We start from the raw sequence: 24,765 nt of genomic DNA, 5'->3' as shown, positions 1-24,765 counted from the left end.
TTAGACCAGGACCTAAAGAGATTCCTGGTACCATTATTATGAGATATCTCAGTTCATAAAAGACTGCCTTTATATCTTTATTTGATAACTTCATTATTTATTTCCCTGCCTGTGTATGAGTTATGTCCCTTCACCACAAAGCCACGCCCCTTTTTTGCATAATGTTCTTTGAGAGAAATGGGGGCGAGCACACCAACACACTTTCAACCACTACCCGTATATTAAGCAAACAGAAGATGTACAAATGTTGCTATTTATAATAAACACGGGGCGGATGTAATGACGCCTGGGTTTGTCGGCCGTGCAGGATACCGGCTGAACTCAGACTTTTATTTTTTAAAGGACAATCACTTGCAAGGTAAAACCAAGCCTTGCAAGTTATTGCCCCTTTAAAAAGAGTCAGAGTTCAGCCAGTATTCCACACGCCCGCCAAATTCAGGCATCATTATATCCGGTCCATGATGTCAGTAAGGAAAGAGCCACTATATGATATGACCTTATCTATCTTGGTACATACAACGCAGGATGTCAGCTATGAATTATGCCATGCTTACATTTGATGTGCAGATTGAATCTTGTAGATTATCAATTTTCCATTGTGATCTGTTAAAATGGATACACACTATAAGAAAATTGATAACTATCCAAAAAAACACTCCAATACGACGAGTGATTATTGGAATGGTGCGCACCAATTTCTTACTCAGTGTGTACTCTACAATGGGATTGGGAGGTCGGGAAGGAGATAGCCTGTGCAACGCCCTATACTCCGCCCCCCTGATCTGACCATTGCAGGAGCGTTTGAAGCCATTTATCAGCTACTGCTTCTGCATACAAGCCATGCAATTATTGGGCCAATCAGACATTTATTAGCTGATCTGCTCGAATTGGATAACGTGTACTCAGTTTAGAAACAGATTTCTTTATAATATCAAGTGTAACAATCACTAGTAGATTATTGCAAACACACATTGTTATATATTCTCCAAGCTGTACAAAACACTAAGAACACATTAAATTATCACAATAATTTGCATGTGATTCAGCGGCAGATTTATTAAGCCTAGCGAAGTGATAAATTGCACCGAGATAAAGTACCAGCCAATCAGCTCCTAACTGCCATGTTACAGGCTGGGTTTGAAAAATGACAGTTAGGAGCTGATTGGTTGGTGCTTTATCACCTTCCACTTTATCACTTCACGAGCTTAATAAATCTGCCCTAGAATTGCTAAATTACAGTTAGCCCAATAAATGTAACTAAAGCACTGACTTCAGAACCAGACTGTAAATCTGAATGTTCCCAATTATGATATATGCTAGATAATAACTGATTGACTCAGTTTTTTTATGTTTTGCAGCTTTCTGGATATAACAAAAGTTACATAACCACATTGCTGCATGACAGGCCCTTTATACAATACTTTCCTTCTTCAGCTAAATATTTGCTTGAATTTCTGACTGCTGCTCAGTTGGTCATCCCCACAGCAAAGGATGAACAGAACATAGGGCACTAAAGTAGTACTGTACTCGCATTCATGTATATTTAACTATAGCTTCCCATCCACTTTTTACCTTAATGGACAGACAGCTGCCAACAGAAGAAACACCCATACCACCACATATAAACACTACACACAAAGTACACACACACCTCCACCACATATATACACACACAGTACACACCCACCACCTCATACACACACACAAAGTACACACCTCCACCACCTCATATACACACACACACACCCACCATATACACACAGTACACTACACACACCCCCACCACCACACATATACACACACACAGTACACACCCACCACCTCATATACACACACAAAGTACACACCTCCACCACCTCATATACATACACACACACTACACACACTCACCATATACACACAGTACACTACACACACCTAATGTACACACACACCCCCACCACCACATATATACACACACACACACAGTACACACCCACCACCATATATACACACACACAAAGTACACACACCTCCACCACCACATATACACACACCATATACAGAGTATACTACACACACCTAATGTACACACACACCCACCCACCCACCACCACATATACACACACACACACTACACACACCCACCCACCATATACACAGTTACACACAGTACACTACACACACCTAATGTACACACACACACAGTACACACATTCAGTACACACACACACCACACAAACTGTATACACACATTACTCAAGAAGCCATCACTACACTTGCCAAGTTGCCAGGCTTCTGGTTCCTGCAACAGCAGCTCTCCGTGCAGTCTGGAGGGGCGGAGCTTGGGCCTGTGAGTGAGAGCAGGACCCCGGAGGAGAGACTGGAGAGGGAGGGTCGGCCAGCACACTGCCTGCACGGCTCCAGTCCGTTACTTCTCTCAGGTGAGAGTGCTTGAGCCGGAGGAGGAGGGGACATGGGAGAGTGGACGCTGCTGGCAGTCTGTGACAGGAAAAAGTTTTTTCCTGTCAATGCTGTCGGTTTGCTGTGGGCCTATTTTCAATGGGGGGCCTGGAGCTGCAGCTCCATCCGCCCCATTGTTAATCCGGCCCTGGTCACGCTGCACGAAGGGTTACTCACAGCAGTAGCTACAGCAGTAGCAGCTGCCTGGCTTGCAGGGACCATGCCTCTTCCCAGCGTCACCGAGGAGAGAGGGACCCGGATCAGCGGACTGGACAGGAGACAGAACAGACCTCTCTGCTGCACTGATAAGGAGGGCTGTCAAGCAAGATAGTCCGGAGGTGATCGCCTACCCCACACAGTAATGAGTTTACTGTTATAGTCCGCAGCAGTGGCAGTGCAGACAGCATACTGTGTTAAATCTCAATGGGAAGGGACTTAAAACTTTATAATAGTTACCCCAAAGTTGTCGCCCCCCCCCCTGTTAAAAAGCACTAAACAAAAAAAACACTACCTCACCCTGTGGCCAATGTATTTTTTTAATTATTATTATTTTAACCTCCCTTCTACTCCAGCATAATTTAATGGTATATTATTCCTCCCTCACCCCCAATAGTTATTGATTCCCCCCCCCCCCCGGGAGTTGCCCCCCCTCCTCCACCACCGCCACCCTAGGCATACATGATCCCCCCCCCCCCACACACACACACACACACACATAAAGGGGCCCCCTATTTTAAGTGCCCTGGGCCCCCCAAAGGCTTAATCCGGCTCTGTCTAGGAGTGGCACTGCAGTGACAGACAGGATGGCACTTCAAAAAAATAGTCCCCAAACAGCACATGATGCAAAGAAAAAAAGAGGCGCAATTAGGTAGCTGTGTGACTAAGCTAAGCGACCCAAGTGGCCGACACAAACACCTGGCCCATCTAGGAGTGGCACTGCAGTGTCAGACAGGATGGAAGATTTAAAAAATAGTCCCCAAACAGCACATGATGCAAAGAAAAAAAGAGGTGCCTGACTTAAACAAACCACCTCACCATCAGAATCCTCCTTGTCAATTTCCTCCCCAGCGCCAGCAACACCCATATCCTCATCCTGGTGTACTTCAACAGTGACATCTTCAATTTGACTATCAGGAACTGGACTGCGGGTGCTCCTTCCAGCACTTGCAGGGGGCGTTCAAATGGTGGAAGGCGCAACCTCTTCCCGTCCAGTGTTGGGAAGGTCAGGCATCGCAACCGACACAATTGGACTCTCCTTGGGGATTTGTGATTTAGAAGAACACACAGTTCTTTGCTGTGCTTTTGCCATCTTAACTCTTTTAAGCTTTCATGTGAAGCTGAACCACTAGCCATGAACATAGGCCAGGCCCTCAGCTGTTCCTTGCCACTCCGTGTCGTAAATGGTACATTGGCAAGTTTACGCTTCTCCTCAGACGATTTTGATTTAGATTTTTGGGTCATTTTACTGAGCTTTATTTTTTGGGATTTTACATGCTCTCTACTATGACATTGGGCATCGGCCTTGGCAGACGACGTTGATGGCATTTTATCGTCTCGGCCATGACTAGTGGCAGCAGCTTCAGCACGAGGTGGAAGTGGATATTGATCTTTCCCTATTTTACCCTCCACATTTTTGTTCTCCATTTTTTAATGTGTGGAATTATATGCCAGTACAGGTTGAGTATCCCATATCCAAATATTCCAAAATACGGAATATTCCGAAATACGGACTTTTTTGAGTGAGACTGAGATAGTGAAACCTTTGTTTTTTGATGGCTCAATGTACACAAACTTTGTTTAATACTCAAAGTTATTAAAAATATTGTATTAAATGACCTTCAGGCTATGTGCATAAGGTGTATATGAAACATAAATGAATTGAGTGATTGTAGACACACTTTGTTTAATGCACAAAGTTATAAAAAATATTGGCTAAAATGACCTTCAGGCTGTGTGTATAAGGTGTATATGTAACATAAATGCATTCTGTGCTTAGATTTAGGTCCCATCACCATGATATCTCATTATGGTATGCAATTATTCCAAAATACGGAAAAATCCGATATCCAAAATTCCTCTCGTCCCAAGCATTTTGGATAAGGGATACTCAACCTGTAATATATCAATAGCAATGGCCTACTACTATATATACTGCACACAACTGAAATGCACCACAGGTATGGATGGATAGTATACTTGACGACACAGAGGTAGGTAGAGCAGTGGCCTTCTGTACCGTACTGCTATATAGTATATACTGGTGGTCAGCAAACTGCAAAACTGAAATGCACCACAGGTATGGGTGGATAGTATACTTGACGACACAGAGGTAGGTAGAGCAGTGGACTACTGTACCGTACTGCTATATATTATATACTGGTGGTCAGCAAACTGTGCAAAACTGAAATGCACCACAGGTGTGGATGGATAGTATACTTGACAACACAGAGGTAGGTAGAGCAGTGGCCTACTGTACCGTACTGCTATATATTGTATACTGGTGGTCAGCAAACTGTGCAAAACTGAAATGCACCACAGGTATGGATGGATAGTATACTTGACGACACAGAGGTAGGTAGAGCAGTGGCCTACTGTACCGTACTGTTATATATTATATACTGGTGGTCAGCAAACTGTGCAAAACTGAAATGCACCACAGGTATGGATGAATAGTATACTTGACGACACAGAGGTAGGTAGAGCAGTGGCCTACTGTACCGTACTGCTATATATTATGTACTGGTGGTCAGCAAACTGTGCAAAACTGAAATGCACCACAGGTATGGATGGATAGTATACTTGACGACACAGAGGTAGGTAGAGCAGAGGCCTTCTGTCCCGTACTCCTATATATTATATACTGGTGGTCAGCAAAATTATGCACTGTACTCCTACTATATACTACAATACAGCACAGATATGGAGCATTTTTCAGGCAGAGAACGTATAATACTGGTGGTCACTGGTCAGCAAAACTCTGCACTGTACTCCTCCTATATAATACTGCTGGTCCCCAGTCCCCACAATAAAGCAGTGTGAGCACAGATATATGCAGCACACTGAGCACAGATATGGAGCGTTTTTCAGGCAGAGAACGTATAATACTGGTGGTCACTGGTCAGCAAAACTCTGCACTGTACTCCTATAATACTGCTGGTCCCCAGAATAAAGATATTTGCAGCCCCCTGAAAGTACTGAAACAAAGTGAGAGGATGCCAGCCACGTCCTCTCACTATCATTTCCAATGCACGAGTGAAAAATGGCGGCGACGCGAGGCTCCTTATATAGAATCCGAATCTCGCAAGAATCCGACAGCGGGATGATGACGTTCGGGCGCGCTCGGGTTAACCGAGCAATACTGGAGTATCCGAGTATGCCTCGGACCCGTGTACAATGGGTGAAGTTCGGGGGGTTTGGATTCCGAGGAACCGAACCCGCTCATCACTAGTATCAATAGCAATGGCCTACTACTATATATACTGCGCACAACTGAAATGCACCACAGGTATGGATGGATAGTATACTTGACGACACAGAGGTAGGTAGAGCAGTGGCCTACTGTACTGTACTGCTATATATTATATACTGGTGGTCAGCAAACTGTGCAAAACTTAAATGCACCACAGGTATGGATGGATAGTATACTTGACGACACAGAGGTAGGTAGAGCAGTGGCCTACTGTACCGTACTGCTATATATTATATACTGGTGGTCAGCAAACTGTGCAAAACTGAAATGCACCACAGGTATGGATGGATAGTATACTTGACGACACAGAGGTAGGTAGAGCAGTGGCCTACTGTACTGTACTGCTATATATTATATACTGGTGGTCAGCAAACTGTGCAAAACTGAAATGCCCCACAGGTATGGATGGATAGTATACTTGATGACACAGAGGTAGGTAGAGCAGTGGCCTACTGTACCGTACTGCTATATATTATATACTGGTGGTTAGCAAACTGTGCAAAACTGAAATGCACCACAGGTATGGATGGATAGTATACTTGACGACACAGAGGTAGGTAGAGCAGTGGCCTACTGTACCGTACTGCTATATATTATATACTGGTGGTCAGCAAACTGTGCAAAACTGAAATGCCCCACAGGTATGGATGGATAGTATACTTGATGACACAGAGGTAGGTAGAGCAGTGGCCTACTATACCGTACTGCTATATATTATATACTGGTGGTCAGCAAACTGTGCAAAACTGAAATGCCCCACAGGTATGGATGGATAGTATACTTGATGACACAGAGGTAGGTAGAGCAGTGGCCTACTGTACCGTACTGCTATATATTATATACTGGTGGTTAGCAAACTGTGCAAAACTGAAATGCACCACAGGTATGGATGGATAGTATACTTGACGACACAGAGGTAGGTAGAGCAGTGGCCTACTGTACCGTACTGCTATATATTATATACTGGTGGTCAGCAAACTGTGCAAAACTGAAATGCACCACAGGTATGGATGGATAGTATACTTGACGACACAGAGGTAGGTAGAGCAGTGGCCTACTATACCGTACTGCTATATATTATATACTGGTGGTCAGCAAACTGTGCAAAACTGAAATGCACCACAGGTATGGATGGATAGTATACTTGACGACACAGAGGTAGGTAGAGCAGTGGCCTTCTGTACCGTACTCCTATATATTATATACTGGTGGTCAGCAAAATTATGCACTGTACTCCTACTATAGACTACAATGCAGCACAGATATGGAGCATTTTTCAGGCAGAGAACGTATAATACTGGTGGTCACTGGTCAAAAAAGCTGTAGGTTGTACAGTGAAACGCGTCAGGAGTCATTGCATTGGGTCATCATCTGCCATCTTATTGCCTATATCCGGACCAGAACTGGACAATTACTGCTGCAGATACACGGAGTAATCAACTCTCCAACATCCCGCCAATTATCACCTTTAACAAAAGGACACCGCATCATACTGAGGAAACCCGTTTGGATGTACAATACCACAATCATTCCCAAGGGACTTCACCTCTAGCGGCACGGGTAAAGTTGGATGGTTAGACTGCGCAGTCAGTCTTTACTCACAATTGTTCATCTGCTTATCCAGTTCATGTAATAGGAACGGACTGCTTACCAAAGGCATTTTTACAAATGAGACCCAAGTTATTTTTAACATTTTTAAGTATACTAGCTGTGCACTTTTTTGTTTATTAGGCAGAAATTGCCAATATATTAAATTGTTATATACTTTTACCTTAATCTTATGTGTTAATTATTCATTAGCGCTGCTACAGTTTGTTTGTGAGAGAACGTATAATACTGGTGGTCACTGGTCAGCAAAACTCTGCACTGTACTCCTCCTATATAATATACTGGTGGTCCCCAGTACCCACAATAAAGCAGTGTGAGCACAGATATATGCAGCACACTGAGCACAGATATGGATCGTTTCTCAGGCAGAGAACGTATAATACTGGTGGTCACTGGTCAGCAAAACTCTGCACTGTACTCCTCCTACAATACTGCTGGTCCACAGAATAAAGATATTTGCAGCCCCCTGAAAGTACTGAAACAAAGTGAGAGGACGCCAGCCACGTCCTCTCACTGTCATTTCCAATGCACGAGTGAAAAATGGCGGCGACGCGCGGCTCCTTATATAGAATCCGAATCTCGCGAGAATCCGACAGCGGGATGATAACGTTCGGGCGCGCTCGGGTTAACCGAGCAATACTGGAGTATCCGAGTATGCCTCGGACCCGTGTAAAATGGGTGAAGTTCGGGGGAGTTCGGATTCCGAGGAACCGAACCCGCTCATCACTAATACATACACTGTATTTTATTTGGATTTTAGTCAAATGTAAATGAGACTGTATTAGAATTTTATCTGCAATAACAGCTCATGCTTGTTTCCAGGCCTTAATCGCTGCTGCTTAGCATCTGTAGTTTATTTGCTTAGAAAAGCAGTGACACATTTTCTCTGTAACATATTAGTGCTGGTTGTCTTTTTGTCAGCCGGAAACTGTAGTTTTCCACATAATAATAAAACAGAGAGTGTGTTTGGCTAGACTTGCTGTTAATAGGGACTGAAGCATTAACCACTTAACTGACGATTTGTACCCCACAAAATCGCTCAGAAATTGTCGGGTTTTATTTTTTTTACTTCATAAAGTTTAAAAAGTATTTTGAATAATTTATAAAAAGGTTTTATTTAAAAAATATATATATCTAGAAAGTGTTTTGCACCCCCCTACATTCCCCCTGTGTCCATAAGGCCCCATTATAAAATAAATTCCCACCCTCCATTGGCAATAGAACCCTGAATGGTCTTAAATCCTAATATTAGTACCAGTTCACCCCCTTAGTAGTAAAACAAAATACAAGTTTACAGCATAAACCAACCGCCCCACCCTTTTAAAGCCCCTTATTTTTGTACCACCCCCACACCCCCCTCCTCCTACCCTGTGGCCAATGTTTTATTTATTTATTATTAGTGTAACCCAGAGGTTCCCAAACGCGGTCCTCAAGGCACCCCAACGGTCCAAGTTTTAAATGTATCCATGCTTGGCCACAGGTGACTTAATTAGCACCTCAGTCAATTTGATTTAACCATCTATGCTGAGCCATGGATATACCTAAAACCTAGACTGTTGGGGTGCCTTGAGGACTGGGTTTGGGAACATCTGGTTTAACCCCCTCCAGCATAATTGAACCTTTTTATCCCTCCCCCATTAGTGATCTCCCCCACCCTCTCCACCCCTATGGGCATACATCCCCTCGTCCCCCACATGCAGAGCGCAGCAGAGCATATGTCAGGGATTGTGCAGCTGTTCTCTGCACTCGCAGAGATCAGTAAAATAGTACTTGGAGGGGAACTAAGTGCTTCCCTGATGTATGCGCTTAGAATGCCGGCCGCACTGCATTCTAGGGCGCAATTCCAGCAGTGATGTTGCAGTCAGAGACTGCCGCTTCACTGCTGGGGGATCCGGGTAGCCAGAGGAGATCCATTCTGCACTTGTGCAGAATGGATCTCCTAATCTTCAAACCGGGTCACACAATCGGCCAGTGCGCAGCATGTGATGCGACCTGGCCAGGTAACGTACTCCTGGCTGTGGTCACATCACATGCGACATAGCCAAGTAAGGGGCCAATGTGATAATTAAAAAAAAAAAAAAAAACTACAAATTTATGGACAATTTTGTAAAAAAAAGAAAGCTTTACTTTGTTATCCAGGGCTGGTGGGCGGAGTGTGGAACGAGGGGATGGTGGACAGAACACACACACACACACACACACACACACACACACATACACATGTACATATTTATACACACACACACACCTCTTGTATTGTTAACACCAGCAGGGGAGGGGTACAGAGGTAAATGGGAAGCATTGCAGAGGCAGAGACACAGACACCCTCCCCTCTCCCCCCTCCCCTACACTTACTGGAGACTTATCTGGCAGGACGAGGACATGCTGGGCAACACAGCCGCCGGAGGTGCTGGGAATGTGCTGCGGGATATACCGATCGCTGCTGAGCAGAGTGATCGGGACATACTGATGGGCGAAGCCGCGGCTTCTCTTTGAAGTGAGGGAGAGCCGCGACTACGACAGCGCTGCTGCTGCACAACAGAGCCAGCTGGGGAGAGGGGGGCTGCCACAAAGGTTCCGATCACTGTAGCTAGCAGTGATCGGGACACACTGGATGCGGGCTGCAGGTGCAGGGGGACCAGAAGATCCCTCTGAAATAGGTGACTACTGAAAGATTATCTTCCGGCAGCAGCCTAGTGGGCATTTCTGACTGGTCGCATCAGATGTGACCATGTCAGGGAAAGCCCAGCCTGGTGTGGTCGCATCTGATGCAAGCATGCCAGGCAAGTGATTAATACATATGGTAAAATTTTCCCTATCTCCAGATTTTCTTACCACTGCGGCCAATCCACAAGCTGGTTTGCTGGCATTCATAAACAGAAAAGAAAGTACAAACTGACTTGTTTGTGTTGACCAGAATCCTGTTGACAGCTAATCAAATATTGGCCCCCATTTATCAAGCCTTGAAGAGTGATAAATAGCGTTGTGATAAAGTACCAACCAATCAGCTCCTAACTGTTATGTCACATGATTATATGCTAAACAGATAGATATCAATAAATAACTTTTCTTTCTCTTGTTTAGGATGAGAATGACAACCCCCCGACATTCAGCCGGCCATCGTATGTCATCACAGTGATGGAAAACATCATGGCAGGTGATGTTTGTATATGCATGTAGACTAGATAGATATGAGTATATATTAGGGTGGTTCAAAAAATAAGGTAACAAGACCTCTCATTGTGTAAATTTATTCAACTCACACATACTGTATTTGTATAATCAATAGTATGGCCTTGGTACAGATTATTTTTCCACATATAGTCCCCATGCTTGTCTAAGCATTTGTTCCAATGGTACACCAAGGCATCTATCCTGGCATAGAAGAAATCAGTGTCAAGCCCCTGTAGCCAAGACACAACGGCTTAATGAACTTCACCGTCAGTTGCAAATCACTTTCCACCCAGGTGGTTCTTCAATGATCCAAAGAGATGGAAATCACTCAGTGCCAGGTCAGGGCTGTAAGGAAGATGGTACAGTACCTCCCAATGGTAGCAATGTAACAACTCATAAATGCGGTTGACTGAGCATGGCCTGGTGTTATAGTGCAGCAATAGGACACCTGTCCGCAGCAACCCAGATCGTTTTTGACGAACTGCCCTCCACAACAGACTCAATGTGTCACAATAGTGGTCAGAATTCACAGTGTCCCCTCTGGTGAGGAAATCAACAAGAAACACATCCTTGTGGTCCCAAAACAAGGTTGCCATGACCTTTTGTTTCTTCCCCTGTAACAGTACACTGCAGGAATTGCACCCCCTTCCTCATGGTACCGCGTTCAGTACACGAGAGACAATCCCATCCCATTGGTTTTTTGAACTTCTGTGAGTTGCTCAGGTAACCAGCGTGAACACTTTTTCTGCACCCCAGTTGCTTTGTGAACGTTGTTGTGCACAGAGCCCACTGAGATGTTCAGTTTGTCAATAACTCGAAAGTGTCTGTCCTCCTGAACAGACCTTCAATGCAGCACAAATTGTCATCTGTGGTGGACATGCTTGGCCGGCCAGATCTCTGCTCATCTTGAATGTCTGGTGCACCAAACCCAAACTTGTTTCCATGACATGACATTATCAATATATACCTGAACAAGTTGGCAATGAACGTCAGCTGCTGATGTGCCTTTTAGACACAGAAATCTGATCACATTACACACCTCAATGTTTGACCATGTTCCGCCAGCCCCACCACCTTACAACTGATGTTGGGACAGTTTGACTGATATGAGGCGCAGTGTAATTGTCGTGAGGGGAAGCAGTGGTCTACCTGCTCTGGCCTGGCAGGAAATTAGAATGAATAAAGAACATTACACACATGAAAGATCTTGTTACTTTACTTACTGAACCACGCTTGTGTGTGTGTGGGGAGGGGGGGGGGGGTGCGCTTGTGTATATATATATATAAACATGTCACACTACAGCTTTGCTGCTTATGCGCATCGCTGGTGGCTCCCATAGAAGTCAGTGGGAACCGGGCATGGCGCACTTAACCTTCCATTGAATTCTATGCATAGTGGGAGCGAACAACTTGCCGGGACCTGTGAGCTGTGATGCATGTTATTTAAAATCCTGTAAATAAACATTTTGATGTTTGAATCACAACTTGGAGCGCCATTTTCCATATCTTACTATGCATCTACTATATCATGGCACCCTTGATAAAACATTGGACACTGGAGTGCCCATTTCCTCTCTCTCTGGCCCCGTACACACGGGAGAGATGTGTACTGAGCGATCTAGCACTGACCGCTCAGCACACAAATCTCCCCCCCGCTCAGCGTGATGTGTGCTGAGGGATGGGGGGACCGCTCACTTCACAGATCACAGTGAAATGAGTGATCTACTACATGCTAAATCTAGAGTCAGCGATAGCGACGCATGGGGCCGCGCATCGCTATCGCTGTGGGCATACACACGGGGAGATCCGTGCCTAGCTTCTAAGCAATCTAGTCAGATTGCTTAGAATTTAAGCACTGATCTCTCCGTATGTACCCCCCTTCTCTCTCTCTCTCTCTCTCTCTCTCTATATATATATATATATATATATATATATATATATCTCCACATGTGGTCCAGCTCTCCATGTGCATATATTACCAGCCCGGGTGCCCCCACACCGTTCACGATAGCAATGTCTCCACGCAAGTCGCCTATGAGACTTAATAAACATATACCTAGGAGTGCCGCACAAGGAGACATTGCTATATATATATATATATATATATATATCCCAAAAGAAAGGCGGCACTCAGAGACTTTGTAAATCACACCAGGTTCTTTAGTGAAAACACTGCAAAGTTACAACATCAACGTTTCGGGGCGTGTAGCCCCTTCATCAGGATAACTCCACACTGCAAATAAACGAACATTTATAGGTGCACTCACCCCTCATTGCTGTCCCCCACTGGCTGCCGTCGTCATCGTGTCCCACGCCCCGAAACGTTGATGTTGTAACTTTGCAGTGTTTTCACTAAAGAACCTGGTGTGATTTACAAAGTCTCTGAGTGCCGCCTTTCTTTTGGGATATGGATGGAGGTGATTCCTCATAGGATGGCACCTGAGCCAGATAGCCCTTGGAGGCCTTCTGAGTGCCGGCCACTACATGGACTTTTATATATATATATATATATATATATATATATATATATATAAAACTAGCACTAGTAAGACTCACAGATAAAATGTAAAAGAAATGGATAAGGGGTATCGGCGACCACTGGTGTCCCACCATAAAAATATATCAGGAAGATTTGTGTCTTTAAAAAGAAACATAAATTTTCATACAAAACGGGGTAACAATTGATTAAAACAAAAAATAATACACATTCTGTATAATAAAATGTAGCATAGGTGAAAAGAAGCCTTATCTTATGTCAGGAGCAAGAGGTCAGTTAGGGATGGCCCAACATGTTTCGTTTTTCAGACGTCATCAAGGGATAATGATAGTGTGGACAGACTTCCTACAGTATTTATACCATAAACAATTGTCTAGTGAAATAAGTGGACATGACATCACTTTCACTACAGGAAACCATTAATAACCACTTTCCCCATCAGAATACAATATTTGAAAACAGTGTCATGCCTCACTGACTCATAGGTACAGCAGGCATAAGGAATTTATATAAAACAAATGTCAAAAAGTAATTAAAAAGAAAGGACTTCCTATCCCAGCGCTGGCTGCATCCGGTCCGTTTCTGGTAGCCTAGGAGTGGTACTGCACATGTGCAGGCCTTCCAGCGATTAACAAAGCAGCTGGAAAGCATGCGGACCACTTCCCCTGCATCCGATGATGCACTTCCTGTTTGTGAGAGCCAGCCAAATATATATTTATGTATGCATGTATAAAAAGTAGCTTACATAATGACTAACTCCTTTTTTTCTTACATTCTTCAGGTGCTACCGTGCTATTTCTCAATGCTACTGATTTGGACCGTTCCAGAGAGTATGGCCAAGAGTCTATAATATATTCATTGGATGGTTCACCTCAATTTCGAATAAATGCTCGATCAGGTGATGCTTTTCTAATCTAATATAATTCTGATGTCAGTGCTCTTTAGTAGAGTTAAATATATGTTTGCTTTAAGAGCATTCTGTAGTGTTTTCATCTTTTTATCAATCCATGGGCAAAAGCAGGCTTTCTGGAGGGAGGTTTCTAAATGTTTGATTTTGCAGCGATTGCCGTCAGCCCATGAAGGATTTCATAATTAGCATGTAATAAGCAATAGTCTGGTCCAAACAAAGTGCAAGTTATGTAATATGGTAGTTCAGACATACTGTATGCAGGCCCAATAATCACAATATACCACTTACCAGATTCTCTATCTGGTGCGATGATTGAGCACTCAGATCCACAGACACACAGCAGACTGTTATATGTGATGTAGCAGCTCTGATCTGTCTGCTTAATTGCAGCTCTGTTCTGTCTGCTTAATTGATGTAGCAGCTGCATGAGATTAGTTCCCTTTGGAGGCTTGACTGCAGGATTCTGTTGGTTGGATCCTGTTGCCTTTATCTCCTGAACCTGCCTTGCACTGCGTACTGGTTATAGAGTCGGGTTGCAGCGGAAGCCTTTGTCTCTCTGTGTCAAATTCCAGTACTGTTGGAACACTGCTTCCATTCATTCATAGCTACAGCTCTGCAGTATCCCCATTGGTTTGTCCCTGCAACCAATCCTTCATTTGTGTACCTGTTTCATGTGCTGTTTGTAGGAGTACATTGTATAGTCTGTTAATTACGGAACAGCAGTCACCACCTGAGTACCTAGCACTCCTGCTATAATGTTATCATCTCCTAATAGTTGTTTTGCTCCTTAGTGTTGGTTACTGCAGTTGCAGGAGTAAAATCCACTAGTCTGAAGAATTCTGTGTATTTGTGTATTGGTTCTGCTCTCCCTGTCTGAACCCTATTGTCATTTACTTACTGCAGTTGCCAGGGGTAGCATGCACTGGTCTGGAACATTCTGTGTATTTGTCTATCTGTTCTGCTCTCCCTGTCTGAACCCTATTGTCATTTACTTCTATTGAATTTGTTGCTAGTAGTTACCACTGCTGGTACAGATCATTCCTTGTTATTTATGTACAGTGAATATTTGTTGCTTGCCTGTCTCTTTAAATCATGTTACCGTGTCCATATTCGGTTATTGCCATCTGTCCAGACTACTCCCTCATTGCTATTATAATTGGTGCATCACTCTTTCTGTATCTCTCAATACCCAGGTATCTTGTTAGTACCTTTACCCTATTCCTATTCTTTGTTATTAATTCACTGTTCTCTTGTCTCGTTCTTGTCTTCTTGTATTCTTGGTGTTGTCTTTTCTACCGGCATTGATTCAGGTCACTCGAGGGTTAAGCTCATAGTACCCCTCACCTTTACAATGTAAGCTTTCACAAGCAGGGTCCTCTTCCCTCATGTGCTTTTACGTCTCTAACTTAACCTATCTTCTTTTCAATACTCCCTTTGATGGCACCAAATCTCTCGGGTTTCTTTCACCCATATATTTATTTCAATGCTGTTTACTGATGAAGCTATGTTTATATACCCTGTACTTGTCCTATATTGTATTGAACTGTAAGTCACTGTCTTCATGTTTTGCTTATTTATTTACTCTGTAATTGGGTGCAGCGGATCCTATGTGGCGCCATGTACAGGGGTCACTGCTAGAGATGAGCGCCTGAAATTTTTCGGGTTTTGTGTTTTGGTTTTGGGTTCGGTTCCGCGGCCGTGTTTTGGGTTCGAACGCGTTTTGGCAAAACCTCACCGAATTATTTTTGTCGGATTCGGGTGTGTTTTGGATTCGGGTGTTTTTTTCCAAAAACACTAAAAAACAGCTTAAATCATAGAATTTGGGGGTCATTTTGATCCCAAAGTATTATTAACCTCAAAAACCATAATTTACACTCATTTTCAGTCTATTCTGAATACCTCACACCTCACAATATTATTTTTAGTCCTAAAATTTGCACCGAGGTCGCTGTGTGAGTAAGATAAGCGACCCTAGTGGCCGACACAAACACCGGGCCCATCTAGGAGTGGCACTGCAGTGTCACGCAGGATGTCCCTTCCAAAAAACCCTCCCCAAACAGCACATGACGCAAAGAAAAAAAGAGGCGCAATGAGGTAGCTGTGTGAGTAAGATTAGCGACCCTAGTGGCCGACACAAACACCGGGCCCATCTAGGAGTGGCACTGCAGTGTAACGCAGGATGGCCCTTCCAAAAAACCCTCCCCAAACAGCACATGACGCAAAGAAAAAAAGAGGCGCAATGAGGTAGCTGACTGTGTGAGTAAGATTAGCGACCCTAGTGGCCGACACAAACACCGGGCCCATCTAGGAGTGGCACTGCAGTGTCACGCAGGATGGCCCTTCCAAAAAACCCTCCCCAAACAGCACATGACGCAAAGAAAAAAAGAGGCGCAATGAGGTAGCTGACTGTGTGAGTAAGATTAGCGACCCTAGTGGCCGACACAAACACCGGGCCCATCTAGGAGTGGCACTGCAGTGTCACGCAGGATGTCCCTTCCAAAAAACCCTCCCCAAACAGCACATGACGCAAAGAAAAAAAGAGGCGCAATGAGGTAGCTGTGTGAGTAAGATTAGCGACCCTAGTGGCCGACACAAACACCGGGCCCATCTAGGAGTGGCACTGCAGTGTCACGCAGGATGGCCCTTCCAAAAAACCCTCCCCAAACAGCACATGACGCAAAGAAAAAAAGAGGCACAATGAGGTAGCTGACTGTGTGAGTAAGATTAGCGACCCTAGTGGCCGACACAAACACCGGGCCCATCTAGGAGTGGCACTGCAGTGTCACGCAGGATGTCCCTTCCAAAAAACCCTCCCCAAACAGCACATGACGCAAAGAAAAAAAGAGGCGCAATGAGGTAGCTGACTGTGTGAGTAAGATTAGCGACCCTAGTGGCCGACACAAACACCGGGCCCATTTAGGAGTGGCACTGCAGTGTCACGCAGGATGTCCCTTCCAAAAAACCCTCCCCAATCAGCACATGATGCAAAGAAAAAGAAAAGAAAAAAGAGGTGCAAGATGGAATTATCCTTGGGCCCTCCCACCCACCCTTATGTTGTATAAACAAAACAGGACATGCACACTTTAACCAACCCATCATTTCAGTGACAGGGTCTGCCACACGACTGTGACTGATATGACGGGTTGGTTTGGACCCCCCCCAAAAAAGAAGCAATTAATCTCTCCTTGCACAAACTGGCTCTACAGAGGCAAGATGTCCACCTCATCTTCACCCTCCGATATATCACCGTGTACATCCCCCTCCTCACAGATTATCAATTCGTCCCCACTGGAATCCACCATCTCAGCTCCCTGTGTACTTTGTGGAGGCAATTGCTGCTGGTCAATGTCTCCGCGGAGGAATTGATTATAATTCATTTTAATGAACATCATCTTCTCCACATTTTCTGGATGTAACCTCGTACAACGATTGCTGACAAGGTGAGCGGCGGCACTAAACACTCTATCGGAGTACACACTTGTGGGAGGGCAACTTAGGTAGAATAAAGCCAGTTTGTGCAAGGGCCTCCAAATTGCCTCTTTTTCCTGCCAGTATAAGTACGGACTGTGTGACGTGCCTACTTGGATGCGGTCACTCATATAATCCTCCACCATTCTATCAATGTTGAGAGAATCATATGCAGTGACAGTAGACGACATGTCCGTAATCGTTGTCAGGTCCTTCAGTCCGGACCAGATGTCAGCATCAGCAGTCGCTCCAGACTGCCCTGCATCACCGCCAGCGGGTGGGCTCGGAATTCTGAGCCTTTTCCTCGCACCCCCAGTTGCGGGAGAATGTGAAGGAGGAGATGTTGACAGGTCGCGTTCCGCTTGACTTGACAATTTTGTCACCAGCAGGTCTTTCAACCCCAGCAGACCTGTGTCTGCCGGAAAGAGAGATCCAAGGTAGGCTTTAAATCTAGGATCGAGCACGGTGGCCAAAATGTAGTGCTCTGATTTCAACAGATTGACCACCCGTGAATCCTTGTTAAGCGAATTAAGGGCTGCATCCACAAGTCCCACATGCCTAGCGGAATCGCTCCCTTTTAGCTCCTTCTTCAATGCCTCCAGCTTCTTCTGCAAAAGCCTGATGAGGGGAATGACCTGACTCAGGCTGGCAGTGTCTGAACTGACTTCACGTGTGGCAAGTTCAAAGGGCATCAGAACCTTGCACAACGTTGAAATCATTCTCCACTGCACTTGAGACAGGTGCATTCCATCTCCTATATCGTGCTCAATTGTATAGGCTTGAATGGCCTTTTGCTGCTCCTCCAACCTCTGAAGCATATAGAGGGTTGAATTCCACCTCGTTACCACTTCTTGCTTCAGATGATGGCAGGGCAGGTTCAGTAGTTTTTGGTGGTGCTCCAGTCTTCTGTACGTGGTGCCTGTACGCCGAAAGTGTCCCGCAATTTTTCTGGCCACCGACAGCATCTCTTGCACGCCCCTGTCGTTTTTTAAAAAATTCTGCACCACCAAATTCAAGGTATGTGCAAAACATGGGACGTGCTGGAATTTGCCCATATTTAATGCACACACAATATTGCTGGCGTTGTCCGATGCCACAAATCCACAGGAGAGTCCAATTGGGGTAAGCCATTCCGCGATGATCTTCCTCAGTTGCCGTAAGAGGTTTTCAGCTGTGTGCGTATTCTGGAAAGCGGTGATACAAAGCGTAGCCTGCCTAGGAAAGAGTTGGCGTTTGCGAGATGCTGCTACTGGTGCCGCCGCTGCTGTTCTTGCGGCGGGAGTCCATACATCTACCCAGTGGGCTGTCACAGTCATATAGTCCTGACCCTGCCCTGCTCCACTTGTCCACATGTCCGTGGTTAAGTGGACATTGGGTACAACTGCATTTTTTAGGAGACTGGTGAGTCTTTTTCTGACGTCCGTGTACATTCTCGGTATCGCCTGCCTAGAGAAGTGGAACCTAGATGGTATTTGGTAACGGGGGCACACTGCCTCAATAAATTGTCTAGTTCCCTGTGAACTAACGGCGGATACCGGACGCACGTCTAACACCAACATAGTTGTCAAGGACTCAGTTATCCGCTTTGCAGTAGGATGACTGCTGTGATATTTCATCTTCCTCGCAAAGGACTGTTGAACAGTCAATTGCTTACTGGAAGTAGTACAAGTGGGCTTACGACTTCCCCTCTGGGATGACCATCGACTCCCAGCGGCAACAACAGCAGCGCCAGCAGCAGTAGGCGTTACACGCAAGGATGCATCGGAGGAATCCCAGGCAGGAGAGGACTCGTCAGACTTGCCAGTGACATGGCCTGCAGGACTATTGGCATTCCTGGGGAAGGAGGAAATTGACACTGAGGGAGTTGGTGGGGTGGTTTGCGTGAGCTTGGTTACAAGAGGAAGGGATTTACTGGTCAGTGGACTGCTTCCGCTGTCACCCAAAGTTTTTGAACTTGTCACTGACTTATTATGAATGCGCTGCAGGTGACGTATAAGGGAGGATGTTCCGAGGTGGTTAACGTCCTTACCCCTACTTATTACAGCTTGACAAAGGGAACACACGGCTTGACACCTGTTGTCCGCATTTCTGGTGAAATACCTCCACACCGAAGAGCTGATTTTTTTGGTATTTTCACCTGGCATGTCAACGGCCATATTCCTCCCACGGACAACAGGTGTCTCCCCGGGTGCCTGACTTAAACAAACCACCTCACCATCAGAATCCTCCTGGTCAATTTCCTCCCCAGCGCCAGCAACACCCATATCCTCCTCATCCTGGTGTACTTCAACACTGACATCTTCAATCTGACTATCAGGAACTGGACTGCGGGTGCTCCTTCCAGCACTTGCAGGGGGCGTGCAAATGGTGGAAGGCGCATGCTCTTCACGTCCAGTGTTGGGAAGGTCAGGCATCGCAACCGACACAATTGGACTCTCCTTGTGGATTTGGGATTTCAAAGAACGCACAGTTCTTTGCGGTGCTTTTGCCAGCTTGAGTCTTTTCAGTTTTCTAGCGAGAGGCTGAGTGCTTCCATCCTCATGTGAAGCTGAACCACTAGCCATGAACATAGGCCAGGGCCTCAGCCGTTCCTTGCCACTCCGTGTGGTAAATGGCATATTGGCAAGTTTACGCTTCTCCTCCGACAATTTTATTTTAGGTTTTGGAGTCCTTTTTTTACTGATATTTGGTGTTTTGGTTTTGACATGCTCTGTACTATGCCATTGGGCATCGGCCTTGGCAGACGACGTTGCTGGCATTTCATCGTCTCGGCCATGACTAGTGGCAGCAGCTTCAGCACGAGGTGGAAGTGGATCTTGATCTTTCCCTAATTTTGGAACCTCAACATTTTTGTTCTCCATATTTTAATAGGCACAACTAAAAGGCACCTCAGGTAAACAATGCAGATGGATGGATTGGATACTAGTATACAATTATGGACGGGCTGCCGAGTGCCGACACAGAGGTAGCCACAGCCGTGAACTACCGCACTGTACTGTGTCTGCTGCTAATATATAGACTGGTTGATAAAGAGATAGTATACTCGTAACTAGTATGTATGTATAAAGAAAGAAAAAAAAACCACGGTTAGGTCACTGGTATATACAATTATGGACGGGCTGCCGAGTGCCGACACAGAGGTAGCCACAGCCGTGAACTACCGCACTGTACTGTGTCTGCTGCTAATATATAGACTGGTTGATAAAGAGATAGTATACTCGTAACTAGTATGTATGTATAAAGAAAGAAAAAAAAACCACGGTTAGGTGGTATATACAATTATGGACGGGCTGCCGAGTGCCGACACAGAGGTAGCCACAGCCGTGAACTACCGCACTGTACTGTGTCTGCTGATAATATATAGACTGGTTGATAAAGAGATAGTATACTCGTAACTAGTATGTATGTATAAAGAAAGAAAAAAAAACCACGGTTAGGTCACTGGTATATACAATTATGGACGGGCTGCCGAGTGCCGACACAGAGGTAGCCACAGCCGTGAACTACCGCACTGTACTGTGTCTGCTGCTAATATATAGACTGGTTGATAAAGAGATAGTATACTCGTAACTAGTATGTATGTATAAAGAAAGAAAAAAAAACCACGGTTAGGTCACTGGTATATACAATTATGGACGGGCTGCGGAGTGCCGACACAGAGGTAGCCACAGCCGTGAACTACCGCACTGTACTGTGTCTGCTGCTAATATATAGACTGGTTGATAAAGAGATAGTATACTCGTAACTAGTATGTATGTATAAAGAAAGAAAAAAAAACCACGGTTAGGTCACTGGTATATACAATTATGGACGGGCTGCCGAGTGCCGACACAGAGGTAGCCACAGCCGTGAACTACCGCACTGTACTGTGTCTGCTGCTAATATATAGACTGGTTGATAAAGAGATAGTATACTCGTAACTAGTATGTATGTATAAAGAAAGAAAAAAAAACCACGGTTAGGTCACTGGTATATACAATTATGGACGGGCTGCCGAGTGCCGACACAGAGGTAGCCACAGCCGTGAACTACCGCACTGTACTGTGTCTGCTGCTAATATATAGACTGGTTGATAAAGAGATAGTATACTCGTAACTAGTATGTATGTATAAAGAAAGAAAAAAAAACCACGGTTAGGTGGTATATACAATTATGGACGGGCTGCCGAGTGCCGACACAGAGGTAGCCACAGCCGTGAACTACCGCACTGTACTGTGTCTGCTGCTAATATATAGACTGGTTGATAAAGAGATAGTATACTCGTAACTAGTATGTATGTATAAAGAAAGAAAAAAAAACCACGGTTAGGTCACTGGTATATACAATTATGGACGGGCTGCCGAGTGCCGACACAGAGGTAGCCACAGCCGTGAACTACCGCACTGTACACTGGTTGATAAAGAGATAGTAGTATACTCGTAACAACTAGTATGACGACGGTATAAAGAATGAAAAAAAAACCACGGTTAGGTGGTATATAATACAATTATGGTTGGACGGACTGCCTGCCGAGTGCCGACACAGAGGTAGCCACAGCCGTGAACTACCGCACTGTACACTGGTTGATAAAGAGATAGTAGTATACTCGTAACAACTAGTATGACGACGGTATAAAGAACGAAAAAAAAACCACGGTTAGGTGGTATATATTATAATACAATTATGGATGGACGGACTGCCTGCCGAGTTCCGACACAGAGGTAGCCACAGCCGTGAACTACCGCACTGTACACTGGTTGATAAAGAGATAGTAGTATACTCGTAACAACTAGTATGACGACGGTATAAAGAACGAAAAAAAAAACACGGTTAGGTGGTATATATTATAATACAATTATGGATGGACGGACTGCCTGCCGAGTGCCGACACAGAGGTAGCCACAGCCGTGAACTACCGCACTGTACTGTGTCTGCTGCTAATATAGACTGGTTGATAAAGAGATAGTATACAATACTACTAATATACTGGTGGTCAGGCACTGGTCACCACTAGTCACACTGGCAGTGGCACTCCTGCAGCAAAAGTGTGCACTGTTTAATTTTAATATAATATTATTTATCATGTACTCCTGGCTCCTGCTATAACAACCTGCAGTGCTCCCCAGTCTCCCCCACAATTATAAGCTTTATATACAATACATTGATGTGCAGCACACTGGGCTGAGCAGTGCACACAGACTGAGTCACTGTGTGACTGTGTATCGTTTTTTTCAGGCAGAGAACGGATATATTAAATAAAACAAACAACTGCACTGTCTCTGGTGGTCACTGGTCACTGTGGTCGTCAGTCACTAAACTCTGTCTGCACTCTGCACTCTCTTCTAATCTACAGTATCACAGCAATCTCTCTCTCTCTCTCTCTTCTAAATCTAATCTAAATGGAGAGGACGCCAGCCACGTCCTCTCCCTATCAATCTCAATGCACGTGTGAAAATGGCGGCGACGCGCGGCTCCTTATATAGAATCCGAGTCTCGCGAGAATCCGACAGCGTCATGATGACGTTCGGGCGCGCTCGGGTTAACCGAGCAAGGCGGGAAGATCCGAGTCGCTCGGACCCGTGAAAAAAAAAGTGAAGTTCGTGCGGGTTCGGATTCAAAGAAACCGAACCCGCTCATCTCTAGTCACTGCCCAGAAGACAATCTGCAACCTCAACTCCTGCAAAGAACCTCAGTTGCATTCATACAGTCCTGCAAAAAAACTCAGTTGCATTCATACAGTCCTGCAAAATACCTTAGTTGCATTCATACAGTCCTGCAAAAAACCTCTGTTGCATTCATAACACAGACCTGGAAAATCTGCTGCCACTGGGCATGTACAGCAGACCATTCCACCCCTTATACTGTATGTAGTGGCCTGGCATGGGGATGGGGGGTTTCCGGGCAACTGGATCCCCCCTTCCCTCTCCCCCCCCCCCCCCCCCCCCACACACACACGCATTTGCCTATGCAATCAAGTTTTTTATTGTCATGAATTGCATTGGAAAACAGTAATAAATAGGCCTCACCTATAGAAGCACTAACAAGCTTCATTAGGTGAACAACCATTTTTTTTTAATCTAGCTTGAACTATTTTCGTAGATTTTAATCCAAACCAAGTATAATTTATGCTGTAAAAGTTTTTTCTTTCCCTAAAGAGCCATGCAAGTAATTTGAAGTTTATTTGGCATTGCTCTATTCAACAAATTTTACTATTGTGAAAGTTTCCTTTAAACCACTCTTCATGGGGAATTATTGAGCATAAACGTTAATGTTGAAATGATTCCTTGAACCGAAAAATATTGTTGGCAGCAATCTAACTTTCAGAATGGGCCCCAGCTGATTCTGCCGTCTTTCACACTTGTTTAAATCCTTTCACCTGCTTAAGAAGCTATAACGTTGTGTTATGTTCACCATGCAGACGTGTCCGACTGCTGACTTGTAAAGACATAAGTACTTTTCGTGGGAGTTGCAAACTAGTCAAATTTGCTGGGCTCAGGCAGTGTCTTAATTGTAAGCAATTTGGAGGATGTGGTGGCAAGAGTCGTCACAACCGTACTAAACAATGTTAAATACCTCTTTTTAAAGCTGGTAATTAATTTGTTGTTATCGACATGTTAAAATATCCCTCTGCATTGGTCCCATTGTTTATTTCAAACATTAAAAAAAAAATTATTGCCAATTCGTGACATTATTGTATTCTGTATTAGATTAGTTTGTGTGACGTAGTAAAATTATAGAAAGGCACAAGAGTCAGTACATGTCAGACTCAATTTTACTTTCATGTGATAATTGTAGAGATGTGTGGCTGGCACTTTTCGTATTTTGTGTTTTGGTTTTGGTTCTAATTCCCTGCTCGTGTTTTGGTTTTGGATTGGTTTTGCCAAAACTACCCTTTCGTGTTTTGGTTTTAGTTTTGGATCTGGATGATTTTGAAAAAAATATAAAAACAGCTAAAATTACAGAATTTGGGGGTAATTTTGATTTTACGGTATTAACCTCAATAACATTAATTTACACTCACTTCCAGTCTATTCTGGACACCTCACACCTCAAAATATTGTTTTTAGGCCAAAAGGTTGCATCGAGGTGGCTGTATGATTAAGCTAAGTGACACAAGTGTGCGACACAAACACCTGGCCCATCTAGGAGTGGCACTGCAATGGCAGACAGGATGGCACTTAAAAAAACTAGGCCCAAAAAGCACATCATGCAAAGAAG

The 24,765-nt window shown here is 44.6% G+C and overlaps 1 protein-coding gene across 7 annotated transcripts in view; it reads left to right on the top strand.

Annotated features, from left to right (window-relative positions):
• Positions 1-24,765, top strand: part of CDH23 (cadherin related 23) — a 1,868,204-nt gene that overhangs the window by 1,336,757 nt on the left and 506,682 nt on the right. For 4 of the 7 annotated variants that reach the window (XM_063958779.1, XM_063958778.1, XM_063958784.1 and 1 more), the window contains exons 18-19: positions 10,604-10,676; positions 13,972-14,088. In XM_063958779.1, coding sequence (XP_063814849.1) covers positions 10,604-10,676; positions 13,972-14,088 — 190 coding nt within the window. Of the gene's footprint in view, positions 1-2,225; positions 2,424-2,528; positions 2,801-10,603; positions 10,677-13,971; positions 14,089-24,765 lie in introns of those variants that run through there. The other 3 variants (XM_063958781.1, XM_063958782.1, XM_063958780.1) reach the window with 3 other exon arrangements.

The sequence above is a fragment of the Pseudophryne corroboree genome, chromosome 3, assembly GCF_028390025.1.
Source record: "Pseudophryne corroboree isolate aPseCor3 chromosome 3, aPseCor3.hap2, whole genome shotgun sequence".
NCBI lineage: Eukaryota > Metazoa > Chordata > Amphibia > Anura > Myobatrachidae > Pseudophryne > Pseudophryne corroboree.
This window is presented reverse-complemented; position numbering and strand designations above follow the sequence as displayed.